This window comes from Mustela putorius, unplaced genomic scaffold, assembly GCF_011764305.1.
Source record: "Mustela putorius furo isolate JIRA1106 unplaced genomic scaffold, ASM1176430v1.1 tig00000450_pilon_pilon_pilon, whole genome shotgun sequence".
Lineage (NCBI taxonomy): Eukaryota > Metazoa > Chordata > Mammalia > Carnivora > Mustelidae > Mustela > Mustela putorius.
The window spans coordinates 12,167,685-12,190,249 of record NW_025421385.1 but is presented as its reverse complement, the minus strand read 5'-3'; the positions used below and the strand labels follow the sequence as shown (position 1 = coordinate 12,190,249).

The window sequence follows — 22,565 nt, the reverse complement described above, 5'->3', positions numbered from 1 at the left end:
CAGAAACAGGAGAGGATGTTTCTCCAGTATTCACTTTGAGAACTCACATAGTATTAGGTATGACCGTGTCCTGGGAATAGCCCTTACTTAAAAGCTCTTGTCTGTACCATTCAGTGCTTTGCAAGTGTAGCCACATGCTCCTGTATTTACCATTGGAGCTCTACTTCCTTTAATGTTAACTTTTTTATTTTTTGAGAGAGAGAGGGAGTGAGAACAAGCACTCCAGAATGCGTGAACGGGGGTGTAGGGACAGAAGGAGAGGGAGAAAGAGAATCTTAAGCAGGCTCCATGCCCAGTGCCGAGCCCCTCGATCTCACAACCCTGAGATCATGACCTGAGCTGAAATCAAGAGTTGGATGCCCAACCAACCAAGGCACCCAGGTGTCCCTAATGTTAACTTTTAGAGCAGAAAGTGGCAGCAAAAATTCTAATAATAAAATCATTATATAAGGTGTGTTTATATATTGCAAAGTATGTGGTCCAGGTCACCTAGAGAGGTTTTTTTGCCAAAAAACTCTTGACTTTTAATGGTGTTCATGTAATAGCTTGAATAACCTTAGAATGAAAGTCACATAATATGTTTAAAAGTGGATTCTCCCTGTGTTATTGACTTTCTCTCTACAAAATTATTTCTGCAGCAGAAGAAATTGAAAATTACTAGGATGTAGTTTAAAGATGATATAACTGAAAACTTAATATGACATGACTTTATTATTACTATTTAAAGAGTAAAAATTCCTTATACCAGTGGAGAGTCTTAGGGATTCTTGTATATTCAGTACTGATAGAACTTGAAGAGGAAATTGAAGAAACATTTCAGGTTCTTGGTCTTAATTTTTCCTTAGGTTTATAGTTGGTGACTCAGCTAAGTTTACCAATTACTAAGTTATTTTAAAACATTAAGTCATACTTACGATTTTTCCCCCCCATTCTATGTGGCAAAAATGCCTACTCTACAAGTGAGGGAAAATCGTTCTACACATCTTAATATAGGTATATCTGAAGATACCGTGGATGAAGAAATTTTTTTTTCCCTTAGGCCTTATAGTTTATCACTAAACTGCTAATATATGTTTGAAGCTTTCAGAATCTTCATAGTAGGCCTCAAAAGGTCCATTTATTATCTTGTGCTCTCATGATTCTTCTGTGTTGTGAGTTTGTAAACTGCGTTTTTGTTATGAATCAGTGAAAAAGATGTATTTTTTAAAAATTTAGTACATTCATTACTTACCATTCAGTATTTTTTTAAAAGATTTGAAAGCGAGAAAGCATGGGGTGGGGGGAGCAGAGGGAAAGGGAGAGAGAATCTCAGGCAGACACCCTGCTGAGTGCAGAGCCCCACCCAGAGCTTAATAGGAGAACCCTAGGTCGCAACCTGAGCTGAAATCAAGAGTTGGACACTTAATTGACTGTGCCACCCAGGCGCCCCTCAGTATTAATTTTTAAAGCTCTTATAAACAACTTAAAAATTCTGTTGAATCTCGCTCTCAAGGTAATCATGTATGTGAAATAATTTATGTCAATTTTTTTTTGTCTTTAGCAAAATTAAGATGCCAGTAAATCAGGTCAATCAATAAATATTAATCACTTATCTATATTTGTGGCATTAGGGACTAGATAAATTTTAACAAAGTTGATGTCCTGCTTTTCATTAAATTTTAAGTTTTCTTTACTGAGATAAATTATTTGCTCAGTTAGGTTGATATTTCTTTGGATGTGTGGTAGTCAAAGGAAGATAGCCATGGCCAGATACATGAACTGAAGGATGAATATGCTAGATGTTTTAGGAACATGAGGGAATACTATTTCAGGCATTCAAAAACCATAATTTACAACAGAGCAGGTATTTTTAACCTTTAGGTAGGTTAAACTTAAAACTTCAGTATCCAAACACCAACATTATTGCCCTCTTACGAAATATTTCAGGTTTTTAACAGTCAGAGTGTTAAAATAGATACTTGTGAATTGATGCTAAAGGTCTTTTTATTTTCTTGATGTAAGAAAGAATCTAAGGACAAGGTTTTTTAAGCATTTGAAGAAACAGATGAAGTATAGTAGATGAACATCATCTTATCTTTTTGCAGAATGAAATCACTCATTGTTTCAGCCAAAAGTGCCATTAGAAACATGTATGTGTGTGTTAGGGGTGGATTAAGGATCCTGTTCTCACTGGTACTCAGGTTTCCAAGGATTTTTCAAGAATATAATTGTGCTTCAGTGCCATATGTGATTTCTAGGAAATTACTTTGGGTAAGATACTTAGCTAATTACACCCAAAAATTGAAGCTGCTTTTTGCAGCTATAATTCCATGTTAATTAACATAAACTTGGAAAGCAGGTTTTCTTACACTTCTGGATATGGTGACAAACCAGGAGCAGTAACCTTGATACTAAAAGGATTCTTCATTGTGCTTCCCTAACCAGATAGGCTAGAAGAAAAGCTTGTGGCAAGAAAGTAGGAGGTATTTTCCTCAATTTGGGTGGTGGATAAGAAGATTGAGAAACATTTATCAGTGGAGTAGCTAAAAAATAGGATAGATTCCTGGAATCATAATGGTTGTGTCTTATCTTTCTTATAGATGTGGTATTTGAGGAAACTTTTGAAACTTTGGGCTCTGTGTATTTAGAATGTTACAGTGCTCCTCATTAGTACAGAAAACTTTTTGTAAAAGGTTTTCAGATGATTTCTAATGAGTATGTTGGCAATGCTTTTTCTAGAGCTCTTTCCTGAATTTGTTGTTTTCCTTGTGTGTGGCTTTTCAAAGTCATCAAACAATTTTTGGGGGGGGGGTGGTTATAATGGTACCTTATTTATCCTTTTGGCTTTTGTCACTCAAGCCAGTTATGCAATACTGTTTTGGAACGTAGGTGATTGGCAGTTGAATTGGGTGAATGGAACAGCCAAAATAGATTAAAATGCCATTCCAGAGACAGATGGTGTGGAATAGTCAATGTCTGAACACTCATTACGTCTACATAATGATTGTTTCTGTATTTGTATAGGATTTATAATAAATGCTGCCTTCTCATTCCTTCCCTTCCTATTCTTTTTTCCATCAGTGTAAACCAGAATACAAGGTACCTGGACTTTATGTTATTGACTCCATTGTACGACAATCTCGACATCAGTTTGGTCAAGAAAAGGATGTGTTTGCACCCAGATTTAGTAATAACATCATTAGCACTTTCCAGAATTTATATCGTTGCCCTGGGGATGACAAGGTATGCTGGCTTTTTTTTTTTTTTTTAAGTTGGTATATTATTACCCTTTGCTCTTAATGAGACTAGTTTATCTTAACTATGATTTTATGTTACTCTTTCCTCCTAGTAATTCTGAATTTGCGTATTTAGTTATTATACTATCCACATTCTGAGATTCTTAGCATCTTAAACAAAAAATGGAGAGATGTAGTTGATTTGGTTATTTTTTTAATTTATTGAAGCAATTGGTGATAAAGAAACTGGCTATAAATAAGCTTTTGCAATTAGACTGAAAGCTTATTTATTCTCACGCACAACTAATTTCATGTTTTGATTATTTGAACTGATATTTACCTATTTAGTGTCTATGAAAAATGGATTTGCTAAGCAGTTAGCAGAAAATAACTGCATTTTATTTCATTTTTTAATTTTTTGAATTCTAACCTTTATTTCATTTTTTTTTTTTTTACAACATGCATTTATTGAACCCCTTCTGTATATTAGGCATTCTTTAAAGGAATTCATAGTCACACAGTAAATTTTTTTAAAATTAACATATACTGTTACAGGGTTACAGATCTGTGAATCATCGGTCTTAGACAATTCACAGCACTCACCATACCATATACCCTCACCAGTGGCCATCATCCAGCCATCCTAGGCTACCCTTAGTTTGTTTCTTGAGATTAAGAGTGTTTTATGATTTGTCTCCCTCCCCGGTCCCATCTTGTTTCATTTTTTCTTCCCTTCTCCCCATTGACCCCCATCCTGCCTCTCAAATTCCTCATATACAAGAGATCATAATTCTCTTTCTCTGATTGACTTACTTCACTTAGCATAATACCCTCTAGTTCATCCGTATTATTGCAATGGCAAGATTTGGGGTTTTTGATGGCTGCATAGTATTCGTGTGTGTGTGTGTGTTATGTACACACACACACACACACACACACACTCATATACACACCATATTTTCTTTATCCATTCATCTGTTGATGGACATCTAGGTTCTTTCCATAGTTTGGCTATTGTGAACATTGCTGTTATAAATATTCGGGTGCATGTGCCCCATTGGATCACTATAGGGTAAATACCGAGTAGTGCAGTTGCTGGGTCATAGGGTAGCTCTATTTTCAAGTTTTTGAGGAACCTCCATACTGTTTACTAGAGTGGCTGCACCAGCTTGCATCCCACCTAACAATGTAGGAGGGTTTCCCTTTCTCTGTATCCTTGCCAACACTTGTCATTTTCTGACGGGTTAATTTTAGCCCTTCTGACTGGTGTGAGGTGGAATCTCACTCTGGTTTTGATTTGTGTTTCCCTGATGTCGAGCTATGTTGAGCACTTTTTCATGTGTCTGTTGGCCATCTGGATGTGTTCTTTGCAGAAATGTCTGTTCATGTCTTCTGCTCGTTTCTTGATTGGATTATTTGTTTTTTGGGTATTGAGTTTGTTAAGTTCTTTATCGATTTTGAATACTGGCCCTATATTTGATATGTCATTTGCAAATACCTTTTCCCATTCTATCAGTTGTCTGTCAGTTGGTTTTGTTTACAGTTTGCTTTGCTGTGCAAAAGCTTTTGCTCTTGATGAAGTCCCAATAGTTCATTTTTGCCCTTGCTTCCCTTGCCTTTGGTGACGTTTCTAGGAAGAAGTTGCTGTGGCTGAGGTCAAAGAGATTGCCGCCTGTGTTCTTCTCAAGGTTTTTGATAGATTCCTGTCTTGCATCATTTTGAGTCTGTATTTGTATGTGGTGTAAGGAAATGGTCCGGTTTCACTCTTCTGCATGTGGTTGTCCAGTTTTCCCAACACCATTTGTTGAAGAGACTTTTTTTTTTTTTCCATTGGACTTATTTCCTGCTTTGTCGAAGATTGGTTGACCATAGAGTTGAGGGTCCATTTCTGGGCTCTATTCTGATCCGTTGATCTATGTGTCTGTTTTTCTGCCAATACCATACTGTCTTGGTGATTGTAACTTTGTAGTAGAGCTTGAAGTCTGGAACTGTGATGCCACCAACTTTGGCTTTCTCTTTCAACATTCCTCTGGCTATTTGGGGTCTTTTCTGGTTCCATATAAATTTTAGGATTATTTGTTCCATTTCTTTGAAAAAAGTTGATGGTATTTTGATAGGGATTGCATTAAATGTATAGATTGCTCTGGGTAACATAGACATTTTCACAATATTTTTTCTTCCAAGCCATGAGCATGGAACGTTTTTCCATTTCTTTGTGTCTTCCTCAATTTCTTCCATGAGTACTTTACAGTTTTCTGAGTACAGAGTCTTTGTCTCTTTGGTTAAGTTTATCCCTAGGTATCTTATGGTTTGGGGTGCAATTTTAAATGGGACTGACTCCTTAATTTCTCTGTCTTCAGTCTTGCCGTTGGTATACAGACATGTAACTGGTTTCTGTGCATTGATTTTATATCCTGACACTTTACTGAATTTCTGTAAGAGTTTTAGCAGTTTTGGAGTGATCTTCTGGGTTTTCCACACAAAGTATCATATCACCTGCAAAGAGTGAGAGTTTGGCTTCTTCCTTGCCAATTCAGATGGCTTTTATTTCTTTAGGTTGTCTGATTGCTGAGGCTAGGACTTCTAGTACTATGTTGAATAGCAGTGGTGATAGTGGACATCCCTGCCATTTTCCTGACCTTAGGGGAAAAGCTCTCAGTTTTTCCCCATTGAGAATGATATTCGCTGTGAATTTTTCATAGATGGCTTTGTTGATATTGAGGTATGTACCCTCTATCCCTATATTTTGAATAGTTCTGGTCAAGAAAGGATGCTGTCCTTTGTCAAATGCTTTTTCAGCATCTGTTGAGAGTATCATATGGTTTTTGTTCTTTTATTAATGTATTGTATCACATTGATTGATTTGCGGATGTTTGTTCAACAGGAATAAATCCCACTTGGCCGTAGTGAATATTCTTTTAATGTACTGTTGGATCCATTTGACTAGCATTTTGGTGAGAATTTTTGCATCCATGTTCATCAGGGATATTGCTCTGTAATTTTTGATGGGGTCTTTGTCTGGTTTTGGGATCAAGGTAATGCTGGCCTCATAAAATAAGTTTGGAAGTTTTCCTTCCATTTTAATTTTTTTGGAACAGTTTCAGGAGAATAGGTATTAATTCTTCTTTAAAAATTCTTCTTGTGGGGCGCCTGGGTGGCTCAGTGGGTTAAAGCCTCTGCCTTCAGCTCAGGTCATGATCCCAGGGTCCTGGGATCCAGCCCCACATCAGACTCTCTGCTCAGCAGGGAGCCTGCTTCCTCCTCTCTCTCTGCCTGCCTCTCTGCCCACTTGTGATCTCTGCCTGTCAAATAAATAAATAAAATCTTTAAAAAAAAAAATTATTCTTGTAAGCCCATCTGGCCCTGGTGTCTTGTTTGTTGGGATATTTTTAATGACTTCTTCAATCTCCTTACTGGTTATGGGTCTGTTTATGTTTTTTATTTCTTCCTGGTTCAGTTTTGGTAGTTTGTATGTCTCTAGGAATGCATCCATTCCTTTCAGATTGTCAAATTTGCTGGTGTATAGTTGCTTGTAATATGTTCTTAAAATTGTTTGTATTTCTTTGATTTTGGTTGTGATCTCTCCTCTTTCATTCATGATTCTATTAATTTAGGTCCTTTCTCTTTTATTTTTGATAAGTCTGGCCAGGGGTTTATCAGTCTTATTAATTCTTTCAGAGAACCAGCTCCTAGTTTCGTTGTTCTGTTCTACTATTCATTTTGTTTCTATTTCATTGATTTCTGCTCTGATACTTAACTATTTTTCTTCTGCTGGGTTTAGGTTTTATTTGCTGTTCTTTCTCCAGTTCCTTTAGGTGTAGGGTTAGGTTATGTATTTGAGACCTTTCTTGTTTCTTGAGAAAGGCTTGTATTGCTATATACTTTCCTCTCAGGACCGTCTTTGCTGTATCCCAAAGATTTTGAACAGTTGTGTTCTCATTTTCATTTGTTTCCATGAATATTTTAAATTCTTCTTTAATTTCCTGGTTGACCCATTCATTCTTTACTAGGATGCTCTTTAGCCTCCATGTATTTGAGTTCTTTCCAACTTTCTTCTTGTGATTGAGTTCTGGTTTTAAAGCATTTTGGTCTGAAAATATGCAGGGAATGATCTCAATCTTTTGGTACCATTTGAGACCTGATTTGTGACCCAGGATGTGATCTGTTCTGGAGAATGTTCCATGTACACTAGAGAAGAATGTGTATTATGTTGGTTTGGGATGGAATATTCTGAATATATTTCTGATGTCCATCTGGTCTAATGTATCATTTAATGCCTTTGTTTCATTGTTGATCTTTTCTTAAATGATCTGTCCATTTCAGTGAGGGGGGTGTTAAAATCCCCTACTATTATTGTATTATTGTTAATGTGTTTCTTTGATTTTTGTTATTAACTGGTTTATATAATTGGCTGCTGTTGTGTTAGGGGCATAGATATTTAAATTGTTAGAGCTTTTTTTTGGACAGACCTTTAAACTAGATACAGTGTCCTTCCTCATCTCTTATTATAGGCTTTCGCTTAAAATCCAGCCTCAGCTTTCTTTTGATGTCCATTAGCATGGTAAATTGTTTTCCACCCCCTCACTTTAAATCTGGAGGTGCCTTTGGGTCTAAAATGAGTTTCGGCATTTTAAAATTCTTTTATTGTGGTAGAGTTTTAGTAGTGCAGGTAACCACACTAGTAAGTCTTCTAGATCTGAATGAATAAATATTCTGTACCATGTAAACAGACTTTGGACCCTGAGAGAGAATAAAAAAGGGTTCTTTATATATACTCAAAGGTATTAGAAATTTACATATTTTGGGATACTGATTTGGAAATTTTGTTTACTTTTCTCATAGGATTGATTGCAATAATAAAGTTTTAAAACGTCATGTTAGGGGCCGCCTGGGTGGCTCAGTCGGCTGAACTGAAGCAGCTGCCTTCATTCAGTTCAGTTTTGATCCCCAGGTCCTGAGATCGAGCCCTGCATCAGGTTCTCTGCTCAGTGGAGAGCCTCTTTTCTCCCTCTACCTCTACCTACTACTCTGCCTACTTGTGCTTTCTCTCTCTCATAAATAAATAAAATCTTTTTACAGAAAGTCATATTAGATAAGGACTTTGTCTTAAAGTTTGTCATTTGTTTAAAACATAAAGTTAAAAATCACCTGACAGTATAGCTTTGGTGCTGAGGTAAATCCTGATCACCTCAGCAACTTACACACTCTGCAGGCAAACCTCTCCGTCAATCTCATTAGACCTCACGTAGAAGCTGAAACCTAGTTGCTGTTCCTTTCTTCTACGAAATGTAGCTTTCATTTATCTTGTGTATTTATCAAAATGAACATTTTTCTTTCAAGTGTATTAAGATTAGCAAATCAGAATTACAGAAACATGATTTCAGGGGCAGGAAGTACTACAGTAGAAGTATTTTAATCTATCCTTCCCATCCACTGTTTGAATAGTCTCTGTGAAATGACTGTGCTGTTTTGCAAGCAAAAAATCAAAGTGTCATTTTTCTTTTTTCTTCTAGAGTAAAATAGTGAGAGTATTAAACTTATGGCAGAAGAATAATGTGTTTAAGAGTGAGATTATTCAGCCTCTTTTGGACATGGCAGCAGGGATTCCTCCCCCAGTTGTCACACCTGTTTTGGCCAGTACTACTGCTGCTATGAGCAACACCCCAGGTATGTTACCTTGATAGGAATTTGTTTTCCAAATATTCTCCCCCCCCCAGGTGATTATTCATTTATAAAGTAACAATTTGACAGTGTAGGAGAATTTATCTAGCATTAAGTAATGGAAAGGAAATGTAATTTGAAGGAAAAATAAACAGAATTTATATTTGTGTATAATTTTCTAAAAATCAAAAAGCTGAATATTTGAAATCCTAGAAGCATAAATATAGTGACCTTTAGGAAAATGGTATGTCACTTATGTTTTTTCCTGGTGTAGGCTGTCCATAAACTTGCATGTAAATCAAATTGTAGTATAGTAGGGGAACTTAATATTTATAAGGAACCCTGAAAAAAATTATCTAATGGAGCCAAGAATGCTTTAGTAATAATCTCAAAATCTTGTTTTTTAAAGTGTATTTAAATGACATTTTAGAATTTGTTACCATGGTTCAGGAATTAACATTTGGTATTTATTTAGTTTTTGTTGTGTTTGTGTTTGTACACATGCATGTCCATTTTTAAAGATTTATATTATACATATTGTTTTCTAATATTTTGATTATATTTTTAACATTTCCTCATGTCCTTGAATTTTCTTCTGTAGTAAGATTTTTAAAGATTTCTAAGTATTGTAGGCTACTTTAAAGTAGTAGTTTAGTTAATGAGGACAAGTATGGACAGATCCTTTTAGTGTTTTGTTTTTTTTCCCCAATCTATCTAATTCTGTAATCAGACAATAAAATAAAAACATCTGAATTTATATATATTTTATGAAAGTGTCAAAGCAAATCTCTCTACCTTTCCAAGTCTTACTTTTATTTACTTACGTATTTATTTGGGTGGGTATGATGTCTTATTAAAAGGAACTCCTGTGACGCCTGTTACTCCAGCCAATGTGGTCCAAGGTCTGCCAGATCCGTGGGTGTCTCAGATAACAAACACAGATACACTTGCAGCAGTAGCTCAGATCTTACAAAGTCCTCAAGGCCAACAGGTGAGCAGGTTTTTTTTGTTAAATCAACAGTGATTTAGAACTCATTATTTTCTTAATGTATTTTTTTATACTGTACCACCTTAAGGATATGTTATTTCTGTAAAAATGAGATCACACTATGGATACTACTTTGTAACTCGATTTTTCATTTAGTAAGGCATTGTTTTATGCACTTTTTTAAAAAAAAGATTTTATTTATTTCACAGAGAGAGACATCACAAGTAGGCAGGCAGAGAGAGGGGGGGAAGAAGGCTCCCTGCAGAGCAGGGAGCCCGACACAGGGCTCGACCCCAGGACCCTGGGATAATGACCTGAGCTGAAGGCAGAGGCTTAACCCACTGAGCCACCCAGGTGCCCTTATGCACTGTTTTATAAAAACTTCATTTCATACCAAAATACTGACTTAGTACATAATTTGTGTAAACATTATTAGGTGTTACTCCAGTAACAAGACAGGGATGTCCTCTCTCCTAGGAAAGATGTCTTTCTATGTTAGGGGAGAAAAATATAAGAAAGTATAAAAATTTGTTTAGATGGTGATACATGACTTAAAACAGGATAAGTTTTTAAAGTGACTGGGTTTGGGAAAAGGGGTCAGAATTAGAGAGGGTTGCCAAGAGAAGGTATTTTTGAGGAAGTGCCATTTGAAGTGAGACAAAATGAAACTCTCATGGTAGGGTTTGAGGATAGCCCATTCTTCGCATCTCCTTTCTTTACCTGTCCTTTAAAAACCAAATTAATTGTGATCTGTGCAATAAGACCCCTCTTCCCCCTGAACTCTTTTCCCAAATATTCATGAGGTTTCAGCCACTTCCAGTTTTTGATTAAGTTTCACCTTAATAAAGCCTTCAAAAAGTGACTTAAAACTGCACATTCTTTCATTCCCCTATGTTCCTTTTTTGTATCACCTACTTTCTTTCTGTTACATTATACAACTTTTTTATTTATTCTCTATCTCTTCCCACCAGAATAGATGCTCTACAAGGATGAGAATTTTTTTCATTTGTTTTGTTTACTGCTGTGTCTCCAGAGTTTAAGTTGTAACAAACATTTGGTACATTTTTGTAGAATGAGTGAATAGAGTGTGTGGAGGCACAAGTGTTGGATATGCAAAGCTCTTTCGGAGTTGAGATGTTTGGAAGGTTAGATGGCCTGTGCATGTAAGTTAATGAAGACAGAGTTGACATGGTAGACCTAAGTGTGGATCTGGTTTCAAAAGATGGAAATGATGGGCTGAAAAACAAGGAGTTCATATGCTAAGCAGTGGGGAACTTTTTCATATTGAAGTCATCGATCTGAACCGTACTTTAGTGGGTGGGAGAGGCAAGAAGCCTAGGAATAGGAAGTATTTTCGTTTTGGTAAGAATGATAAAAGGGAAGTAATAGGTATGTGAGAAATAGTAGGGTAGCAGACCCTCTCAAAATGACACACTTCAGAAAAAAGGGACCATTCTAGAGTTTTAAACATGTAAAACCTAATTTAGTTATTGTCAGATTAGATCCAGTTTCTCCATTTTGGGGGTCAGTTGGGAAACTGAATTGGATATTAGCTAAAATTATCAAATTATTAATTTTAATCTTGTGATTAATGATATTTTGAAAATAATTCATAAAGCAAATGTTCTCATTTTAAATGATACTTATTAAAATAAATACTTTTGGCAGGAGAAGTGATTTTTCCAGAAGTAGTGCAAAGAGAGTTAAGAAGACCTAGTAATTGATAGACTACTATTAAGTCAAGAGTAGAAGGAAAGTGGGATCCCTCACTGGTTTGAACCTGACTGAAACAGTAACAGTGCTGTCTGGAAAAATGCTCATGTCAAAAGGAGTAGTTAAAATGTGTAAAGGAGAAAATATGGCATTAACCCTCTTCTCTCTTTCCCCCTCTGCCCCTTCTTCCTCTCCCTCCCTTTTTTCCTACTTTTCCTCCTCCCTCTCACCATCCTGTCTGTTCTGGAGCTTCTTCAGTGCAGTAACTAAGCTATCATATATTTTGGTATTATTTTCTTTGCTATCATATTAGTAGTTTGTAGTTACAGTTTATTTGGTAGCCAAATGACTCTAGTTTGTTTCTTAATGTAGCTCTTGTAGATGGGCATGAAATTACTTTCATCTGGGATGGCTTTTGTACCTTCTCCCACTGTAAGTTAATCTTCACCTAAACAGTACACATGTCTTATTACTATTGTAAATTGATCATTTTCAGATTCAAGTCAGATTGAGATCTTGATTAGGAAAGTATTAGTTACTTCTTAGATGTATATAGGGTTTACTTAACTGTGAATATCTTCAGGATCTTACTGTTGTTTCTGGTTTTTAAGAGGATGGATGAATAGAAGGAACAGGGATTTGATTTCAACTCTTACTGGCACTATTCACTTTTAATTTCCTTAGTTTCAGAATTCTCCAAATTTCTTATTTGCCTTTCCTGCTTTCAGGAAATGTGTTATCTGATGGTAAATCTGAAAGCTAGCAAAAGCAATTGCTGTCAGTGCTTGTTTTTTGTTGTTGTTATTGTTGTTTTGTTTTGTTTTACTACAGAGATTAAGGAGTTAATTGAAGAAGCAATGAAAGCTTAGTGATGGGGCACCTGGGTGCCTCAGTCATTTGAGCTTCTAGCCCTTGATTTTGGCTCAGCTCGTGATCTCAGGGTCATGGGTTCAAGCCCTGTGTGGAACCCCCTTCAGGAGCCCTGCTTTGGGTTCCACGCTCAGCGTGTGTTCTGCTTGGGATTCTCTCTCCCATTGGCCCACTCCCAGCTTGTGCCCGCACTCTAAATAAATAAAATCTTTAAAAGAAAAGCTTAGTGAAAAAAATCAGTCTGTATGTAATGAATTCTTTGTCTGTCATTGTATGACCACTTTATTTGGCTTAAAGTTCTCTGGCTTTCCAGAAGCAAGACAGACTTCTTAAGGACTGTTAAAGGTGGCACACACCGTTTTTAAAAAAACTATCTTACTTTGAATTAGTATCTGTTTTCTCTTGATCTCCAAAGACTGTGTAACAGTGAATCTTTTTGACTAAAAGATTGGCATTCTTTTTTTTTTTTTTTTTTTTTAGATTGGCATTCTTACAGATAAAACCCAGTATCTGTTTGTAATAATTTTCCTTTCTTCTCCTTCAGCTTCAGCAGTTAATACAAACTTTACAGCTACAGCAGCAGAAGCCTCAGCCTTCGATTCTGCAGGCCCTGGACGCTGGTCTTGTTGTGCAGTTGCAGGCTCTCACAGCACAGCTCACGGCTGCAGCTGCCGCAGCCAACACCCTGAACCCCTTGGAACAGGGAGTGGCTTTCAACAAGGTAGAAATTAAGTTACCAGATTTGTTCTCTAAGAAGTATTAAAGTCTATATGCAATCATTTGGATTCTAATTCTGTACATTGTATTTTATTATGGAACAATCACAGTATGTACTCTACTGTATAATATATATATTTTCAACTTTAAAACCACTGTGCTTTATAAATTAGGCCTAACTATAAAGGATAGTGGTTTTAAAGTTGAAAATCTTTCATGTATAATTTGTAGTAGGATTGCCTCAATGTTCTTATTAATTATGAGAACATTAAAATATCTTGGAAGTGTTACACGTATTATTTTTGTTTCTGCTACTATATATTTTTAGGAAAATAAATAGCGATTTATTATACTACTTAGACATTTTTATCTGTTAGCTTAATTGAAAATTTAATAGCTAAACCATACGGGGTCACCTGGGTGACTCAGTTAAGCTAAACCACATAAAAACCTTTAAATTGATCCTTGGGAAGACAGTTGACCATCCTAAGAAGAGAAATGTACTAGGAATAGATCCACTGATTACAGACCTAGATGTTTTTTTAAATCAAGCTTTGTTACTATTGGCAAGCCATTTAATTATTTTAATCCCATCTTCTCTTCTGTAGAGCATTAGTATTTATCCTGTATTGTGATTTGTTATATAAGGCAGTGTACGTCAAAGTACTTTAAAGATTGACTCAAATTCTTTATTATAATGTAGCATAAAATTATATAAAACATTTATGTATTAATGTGATAGAAGTAAAGTAATGGGATGACATTGACATTCAGAATAGCATTTGTTACTTATTTTTGTGTGAAGCCCCTTTTAATTTGTCTTTTTCTCCCTCCCCCCCACCCGCTCCCCCTGCTGACTTAGAAGTTGATGGATAGGTTTGATTTTGGGGAAGATTCTGAGCATAGTGAAGAACCCAAAAAGGAGATTTCAGCCTCTCAACTGTAAGAATTGTTTTTTTTTTCTTTACTTCCATAATTTTTTCCATTATTGTTATAAACATTGGATGGGACATTGCTGTCTGAACTACCAAGTATACTTTGAATAAGTGGGGATAAAATTTCAGGCTGTTGAGTTCTAACATTACAGAAAGATGGTAGAGTTGCTGTCTTGTTGCCTCCCTATTTATTTTGGCTCCTTTCTCAGATCTTTGCAAATAATTGGGGTATATCAAATTTTTTTATAGGAGAATTGATAGATGTTGATATAGTTGCGATATTTTCTATATCTATATTAGGCATTTTATTCAATTGTAAGAATATTTGAAATAATAGGAAAGAGGCTTGCTTCTAGTGTCGGTGTCCACTTCTAGGAATTCTCCCGAATTCTGGGAGTGAATCATACTAATCAGAAGTAAGGATTGGGACTATAGGGATTTTGTTTTTCTCAAAGATAATGGATTGTACCTTTTTATTTAGATCAGCGATTTTCTTCTTTTCTCAAGCAATTCTGTGCAGCCTTAGGTTCTTGCAGGTTTGAGAAAGGACCAGTGGGGGAGAGGATGTTGGAGAGTGGGGGTGCGGCAGGAGGGAGGATGGAGGGTGATCAATGGAGGGAGTGCCTCCCGGAGTCTTGCTTCAAGCAGAGCCCATTCATTTTATATATTGGGATAATATGTCTTAAAATATATTTATATAATACAGAAAATACATATGTCCTTTTGATAAAGAGATTTTACTTGAAAAATTAAAATATAACACTTTAGATTATGAATTACAAAATTGGAGGAGAAATATTTGAGATTGTGTAGATTAGTGTCCTGAGCAACGTAAGAATCTCCTTTAATGGTTCTGATAGGATATTTTTATAATGTTTTAATGCCTTCTATGATGACAAGTTAAATAATCTTTGTTAATTGAATCCTGTTTGATTTACTTTATACACACTGATCCATTTTGCATTCTGAAGCAAGGAAACAAATTTGCTCCATTATCTTTTGAGACCTAGCCTTTACAATATTTGAAGTTAGGTATCATTCTTCCCCTTAGGTTTATTTGCTCCAGATGAAGTACACTTTTTTTCAACTGTTTCAAGACTTCTCACCATCCTGATTGCCCCTTTTGGGATGCCCTCTTTTTTGTTCATGTCTTACCTTGTGGCACCCAGAATTCCAGGTGTATTCCAGGTGTGAATTTCCCAGAGTATAGTTAAATTATTATTTCCTCTTATCTAAGTACTGTTTCTGTTAACATACCTAATAATGTGAATGCTTTTCTAAAGAAAGCGGATTAGTTTTGTAAAGTTTATGGTCAATTACAATTGTTGATTTCACATGTACTGATTGATAGACCATTTCTCCCACTATCTTATAGTTAGAGAAGGAGTTAAAGTGACAATGTTTAGATAGTTTTAACTGTTTTTATATGTTTCATTGAAATTTTCTTAAAGTACTCTAATGTAAAAAATACTAATTTATATGTATTTAATAGTGTGAGACCATTATAACAGATCTTCCATCAGAATATCTTTAATATGTTATCCACCTGTTGAGAGATTATTGGAGAGTATCTTTCTCTTTTAACATATTAATGTTCTGAGGTATTCTATTTTCTGTTAATATTTCAAAAGTAAACATTGTAGTAGAGTCTGTTTCATTTAATTGGCATGGGGGAGGTTAAAATCAGTTATTTTGTATTATCTTTACTGTGTTTTAAAATGTATTTCTACTTGTTTTTCCTTCTAGTTCTCATGTTTCAGAATCTGTGAACAATTCCATTTTTCATCAGATAGCTGAACAACTACAGCAGCAAAACCTTGAACATCTCAGACAGCAGCTCCTAGAACAGCAACAGCCTCAAAAGGTTTATAACTCCATCTTGTGGTCTTTAGAGTTATTGCTATCTACATTCTATAAAGTGGTGTTTTTCAAGCATGGTGATTTTTCTTCAGTTCTAGTACTAGGAAGGTCAGCCTTTTCAGAACATTTATAGTCTTTTCTGTTACCAGAATGTGTTCTGGATATATACATGTGCTTGGTATACTAGCAGTGGAGAACAGAAAACAGAGGTGGTGTTTCGGTATTACAACTTAAAACTCCATGTGCTTTTCTCCGCTCAGTTCCCTGTCAAGCAAGGTCATGATGATTTTGCTTTTCTTGAGAGTGATGATGGCAAAATAGATTACTCCTTTAATTAGGCTGCTGCTGTGTGCAGGAAGTTTAGGAGGCATGCATTACATTTAATGCTATGAGATAGCATTTTGCCTTCCATTGTACTGTAATGAAATTAAACATCCATCGCAAAACTGTATAGCTAATCAGATGTATAATTAGTCTTAAGACACACTGTTTGTCTTTTTTTATGTATAATTTTTTTTAAAATTTTATTTATTTATTTGACAGAGAGAGAGAGAGAGAGATCACCAGTAGGCGGGGAAGCAGGCTTTCTCCTGAGCGGAGAGCCCGATGCGGGGCTTGATCCCAGGACCCTGAGATCATGACCTGAGCCGAAGGCAGAGGCTTAACCCCACTGAGCCACCTAGGCACTCCAAGACACACTGTTATTTTATGTACAGCTAAGAATTTTTAATCACTTCAAAAGTACATCTTACAGAGTTAAAAGAACCTTAATAAATTACAGGGATGATAATGTGTGAAGAAGAATCATACTTTAGAATTGACAAAATTTGTCAGACTTCAAAGGCAGGGTTAATCCATTACAAAGCCTGTTTTTCCTCCATTTGAGAAATACTTGCATATATAAACTGTTTAGAACATGAGTGTTTTCAAATTCAGCCCAGTCTCACTTCTTCCTTATATCCAAAACTTAACTAAGTCATACTCCACACATTTTTTAAAGTATGAGCAGTGTGTTGTTAGGCAAATGATATATACACAGATGAACACAGGTGAACAAAAAAGCATCTGGCCTCAAACAATCTCTTCTCTAATGGAACATGTACATCTGTATGAACACAGGGCAGAATTCTAGTTTCTGTAATAGAGGTACAGGTGAAGAACAGTGGAAGTAAAGGAGAGAGAAAAGTTATTTTAGTTTAAAGGGATAACAAACCTTGGACTCTGCTGGGGTCTGAACTTACCCTTTTAAACCAGATAGTAAGCATAAAATGATATTAATGGTATTTGCTAAGGTTGGAACATATACTTGTATTATGAGAATGGAATTCTGTATCTTGTTTTGAAGGAATAATTTTGATAGAAATGGTTGGAGTAGATACATCTACTACTACAGTATTTCATGTCAGGTAGATATATCTGCCTGAGAATTCAGGAACTTTAAAGGTAGAGCAAATGTAGAACATTTGGACGTTTTTAAAGAAAAACATAAATTGTAAATCAATGAAAAGAAACAAGTTGTCAGTCATGTAATTAAAAAACCTCAGAGCTGTTAGAGAGGCAGGGGGCAATTGTGATGGAAGAGGTTATCAAATGGCAGATTCATCCCATCTGTAAATTTGGCAATTTTAATTGTCTTAGTTCCAGTTTCCCTTCAGGAGTTGTAGTAGAAGCGGTAAAATCAAAGTAGTATTCTTAAAATTAACACCAAATTATTGAAGTGAAAATTCCTAGGAACTTGAGAGAAAATTTTTCTTTTTGTTCTTTTTTGTTCTTTAAATTCAGTTAGTCAACACATAATACAGCATTAGTTTCATATGTAGAGCTCGGGAATTTGTCATTTACGCGTAACAGTCATTGCTCATTTCATCATGTGCCCTCCTTAATGCCTGTCACTCAGTTACCCCATCTCCTCACCCACCTCCACTCCAGCAACCCTCATTCCCATATAATCCCATATATTCCCATAATATTCTCATGATTAGGAATCGCTCATGGTTTGTTTGCATCTCTCATTTCCTCCCATTCCATTTTTCAGGGTTATTCGGTCTTAAGAATCTCACCAACCAAAGAAAAACAGAGCTCTGGGCTTAGTTAATACATAATCTCAAAATTTTAAGAAAATAAGATCCTTTTGAAAGAGTTAGATGTTGTTAAAAGCTTTTGTTCAAAAGTGAGTGTTGAAGAAAGGGAGTGGTGAAAGAAAAGAAACTTTTCTAATTAATCAGGTAGATGGTGTTCAAAACCTGTGACAGATTTCCAATTGGAAAGTAGTGTATCAGCAGCATAACCATTAAATTTAATAAATTGTGTAATTGGCTCTACCAAACCCGTTGCTTTCATATGATGAAGATAAGGTGAAATAATGCAGAAAAATGAAGCATATTTGTTTACCAGTGAGCTCCTTATGGCCACTTAAAAGTTCTTAGGGTGTCTTAAATAAAGGAGTGGGATTGCCAGCATATTTGTTTACCAGTGAGCTCCTTATGGCCACTTAAACGTTCTTAGGGTGTCTTAAAGAAAGGAGTGGGATTGCCAGCGGCACCCTACTCATTGCAGCCCTGACCACACCTGCATGTGAGTTGTTACCTAATATCCCTAACAATAGAAAACCACTGAAAACGGAGCACTTCAAGGAGTGGCTAAATTATGAAGGGAGTAATAGTCCTGTTGGAAAGAGAATGATTGCCCTTGTCTGAAGTAAGTTCTAGTTCATGATATTGATAATTGTTTTATCAGGATATTCAAAAGATGTCAAGAAAGCTATAGCTCAAAATACTGATAATGAAAATGGTAGGACTGATAAAAAAGGGCTTTTGAAAGAATGTTAGGAATAGAAAGATTGTGGAAAATACAGCCACTTAATAATGAAGAGCTATCATATGTAACTTACTTTGATTCAATATTTTTTTTATATAGGAGTTTATAATGGAAAGAGTAGAATTGAACATGATAAAACTTAAGATGGGTGATAATATTAGGAGCCTGGAGTTGCTTTAAGTGATTTGATATCTCAGCTCACATAAATCCTATTTCATGGTACTGCAATTGTAGGATTATAGCCTAGCATGCGTGAATTTCAGTAAGGCTTTCAACAGTGTTTCTTGTCACTTACACAGAAAAAAATGGAGGAACATGGGTCTATAACTGATCAAAATGTGACACTTTGTGAGTGTTAATCCAACTTTGAAAGAAGTCTCTGCTAGCTGCTGTTACCCTTCTATTTTTTCAGTATTTTATTCAGTATTCAGTGTTCTGTCTTCTATTTTTTCAGTATTGATGCTTTACAATGAGGACATCATTGAAGAAACTAGAAGTGTATCCCAGGATATATACTAAGGATGTCTACCAGTGTTATCAGTAAAGCTATCATTTGCCACCTGGGTCCAATGGATCCTTTTAAAATAGATGTGAAGTCATCTCACAGTTTACAGAAGTGAGACTAAAAGAGATAGGGGGAAATACTTGATGAGTAGTTTTAATTTACATAATTGAAATGTAGTCAACATTTTTGTGTCCATTAAATTCAAATGTCACACATTCTTTTAGCAAAATAGAACAATCTGGATTCTTGTTGCAAAATACTGCAAGATAAAGTCCTTCCTATTAACTGACTAAGTGGATGGAAAGACCCGGTTTTTGTCCCTAGAGACACATTTTTCTGCCATAAGTTTCGGAGTTTGAGAAATACATTTAGGTTATGATCATCTGAAAACTCATAGTTCACTTAGGTATTAAACTAATACCTAATCATTAGAATCTAGAATGCTGTTCTTTTTCGCATCATGTTCTACTATTTTGTTTACTAATTATGAAATATATTCCTCTTGTCAGTTTTCTTCTCCTTACCATTATGTACAGAAATGGAAAAATCTATTCAACTATGTTTCCAGGAAAGCACAAAGCAGACTACAAAGATAGTGTCTCCGGCCTTGTTTTTACTTTCTTGGTAATGCAGTACAACTGGGTGATAATGATTTTATTTCACTATTGAATCACCCTTCTTAGCAATTACATTCCTTTTTCTTTTTTGTATTATTTTAGTCTTTCTTGAAATAATTGGGAATAATCGATGGATAATAACAGAATAATTCTTGGGATGATGAAATAGCAAAATGTTTCAATATTTAAGATGATAAGAACTCTAAAATCTCACAACATGTCTTAGATACAGCAAAGGGTCCAATGGACCTAATGCTAATTGCATGGTAATAGGATAATTTTTACTTGAATTTTTATTTTTATTTTAATAGTCATTATTTTCAGAGAGAGCCCATGCACGTGACTGCACAGAGGGAGCAGAGGGAGAGGGGGAGAAAGTCCTAAGCAGGCTTTTGCACTTGTGCGGAGCCCAAAGTGGGGGCTTACCTCAAAACCCTGAGATCATGACGTAAGCAGAAATCAAGAGTTGGTTAGTTACTTAACTGACTGTGCCACCCTGGCATCTCTTAGTTGAATTTTGAAGTAAATTTTCTCTTTGTTCTTCAGAAGATCTCTAAGAAAGAATAAAGCTTTAAAAAAAAAAGTCAAAGGATAAAGGTTATGAAATTACAGTCTTTCCAAATGGGTAAAACTCAAATACTAAAATTAATTGCAGTGGATCTTGGTTGGTTATACCAAGAATTAATCATTAAATAGGAAAATAAGGGTAAAAAACAAGGGTGGGGGGAAATATGAAACTTAAGATAAATGGAGAAGCAAGAAAAATATGATGTGAAGAATATATGCGTACTAACTTGAGGACCAGTTAGATTCCAGATGGAGCTGAAAATTCCCTTTCTGTGTTAAGAATTCTGTTGTTACTATACTTTTAAAGATGTAAGCCAGGATTTTGCTTAAAATGTGTTTGCTTTATTTGGTAAGAGTGGTTGCTTACTGATGTTTTGGCCAGTACTGTGGCATGTAATAGTTGTTTCACAGAAGTCTCTTCTACTTTAGCTTTTCATTTATTTCTAAACCTTGGTCATGTTACTTGTTCTTAGAGAACCTGTTCCTTTATAAAGTGAGAAACTTGGAACAGTTCTTTAAATGCTCTTTTTGGCTCTTAATTTTTATGCTTTTTCTTTCAGATAGATGTCATTAGAATAAGAATTTTAAAATCTTACTGAGATACATAACTAATGTGTACAACATTGTGATTTGATACATTTATATATTGCAGTAAGCTAACACTTCTCTCATGTCCTAAAACTGTCATTTTTTTGTGGTGGGAACAGTTAGCTCTAGTCTCTTAACAGCTTTGAAGTTTATAATATTGTCTGTAGTCACCGTGCTTTACAGATAAAGAAACTGAATTTCACAATTCAAGTAACTTGTTCACAATCACAGAGTTTGTAACGAGGGACTAGTATTTTTGAGTTACTCTTCTCTGTTAATTATTTTAGTATCTCCCAGCTTGTGTACTACCCCTAACTATTTTTATTAATCTTGAACACCTGCAAAGATGTTTTAGAAAAGTTTATGTGGGAAGACGTTTTCATAATTAGTTTTCTTATTTTTAGTTAACACCATAGTATATGCAGTTGCTAAATTGGATTCAGACTATTAAGTATAAGTAGTATGACTGTATTGAGTTGCTATACATGTAGTCCCAGCAAAAAAAAGGGGGGGTTCAAATTTTAAGTATTCCTTTAATTAGTCTTCATTACCTAACTCTTACTAGTTTCTGAAATATATTACATATTTCAGAGTACTTCCTAATACAGGTTGAGAAAGCCCAAATTGAGAACTGTTTTACTAGATCAGTTAATTTGATAATGATATTTGAGCTTTGTTTTGCCTCTACACATTAATGTATGACTTAGTTCTTTAATGTAAAGTACTTTCACATTAAAATATTAATAGCATTTTATAAAAATGCTGATTGCTGTTGAAATTCTAGATTCATTTAACTTTGTGCTATTACATATCTTTTATGATGTAATACCTTTATTCTTAGAAGTATAATGATTATATTTTCCACAATTAAAAATTTATTTGAAGAGCTACTTGATCTTAACCATTCTAATAGAGTCTTCTCCCTCTTTTATAGAGGTGTCCCATGCTCTTAAGTAAACTTGGATTTGTACAAAAGTGTGATTTTAGATGGATTATAGTTGATTTAATGTGGGATTTCTATCTGTGTTGGGCTCCTTTTTAAAACTTTTTTAAAAATTGTGACGTTTGCATGTTTAAATTCTGTTGTAATAATATGCATGGTTTCTTAATGTTTGTGTGTTTGTATACATTCTCAATAGGCAACCCCTCAGGATAGTCAGGAGGGAACATTTGGATCAGAGCATTCTGCCTCACCATCACAAGGGAGCAGTCAGCAGCATTTCCTTGAACCTGAGGCGAATTTGGATGATTCTATAGATATTCAGCAACAGGTAAAAAGTTCTTGTTTTTCTAGGTCATAAATTCTAAATTATTTAGAGGAAAATATTATAAAATATGGTAAATGTTTTTATTTTATGTAAAATACTTTATGCAAAATAATGATAATGTCCTAAATTTTTCCTCACACTTAAGGTCTATACTGACCATGTTACTTAATACTAGGCATTAATGGTGCTATGGTGAATATTTTGTAAGGCAGAATTTTAAGTATATATTGCATCCCAGTAAGCC

The 22,565-nt window shown here is 35.2% G+C and overlaps 1 protein-coding gene across 12 annotated transcripts in view; it reads left to right on the top strand.

Moving 5' to 3' along the window:
* The window catches only part of SCAF8 (SR-related CTD associated factor 8), a 222,746-nt gene that overhangs the window by 43,548 nt on the left and 156,633 nt on the right, over window positions 1–22,565 (top strand). For 11 of the 12 annotated variants that reach the window (XR_001177198.2, XR_006606800.1, XR_006606799.1 and 8 more), the window contains 7 exons: window positions 3,061–3,222; window positions 8,729–8,882; window positions 9,737–9,867; window positions 12,992–13,168; window positions 14,027–14,106; window positions 15,846–15,963; window positions 22,193–22,324. Coding sequence is in view for 6 of the 12 variants with exons in the window: in XM_004778196.3 (XP_004778253.1) it covers window positions 3,061–3,222; window positions 8,729–8,882; window positions 9,737–9,867; window positions 12,992–13,168; window positions 14,027–14,106; window positions 15,846–15,963; window positions 22,193–22,324 (954 nt within the window). In the remaining 6 variants the exon portion in view is untranslated. The remainder of the gene's footprint in view (window positions 1–3,060; window positions 3,223–8,728; window positions 8,883–9,736; window positions 9,868–12,991; window positions 13,169–14,026; window positions 14,107–15,845; window positions 15,964–22,192; window positions 22,325–22,565) is intronic. The other variant, XM_013048797.2, reaches the window with a different exon arrangement.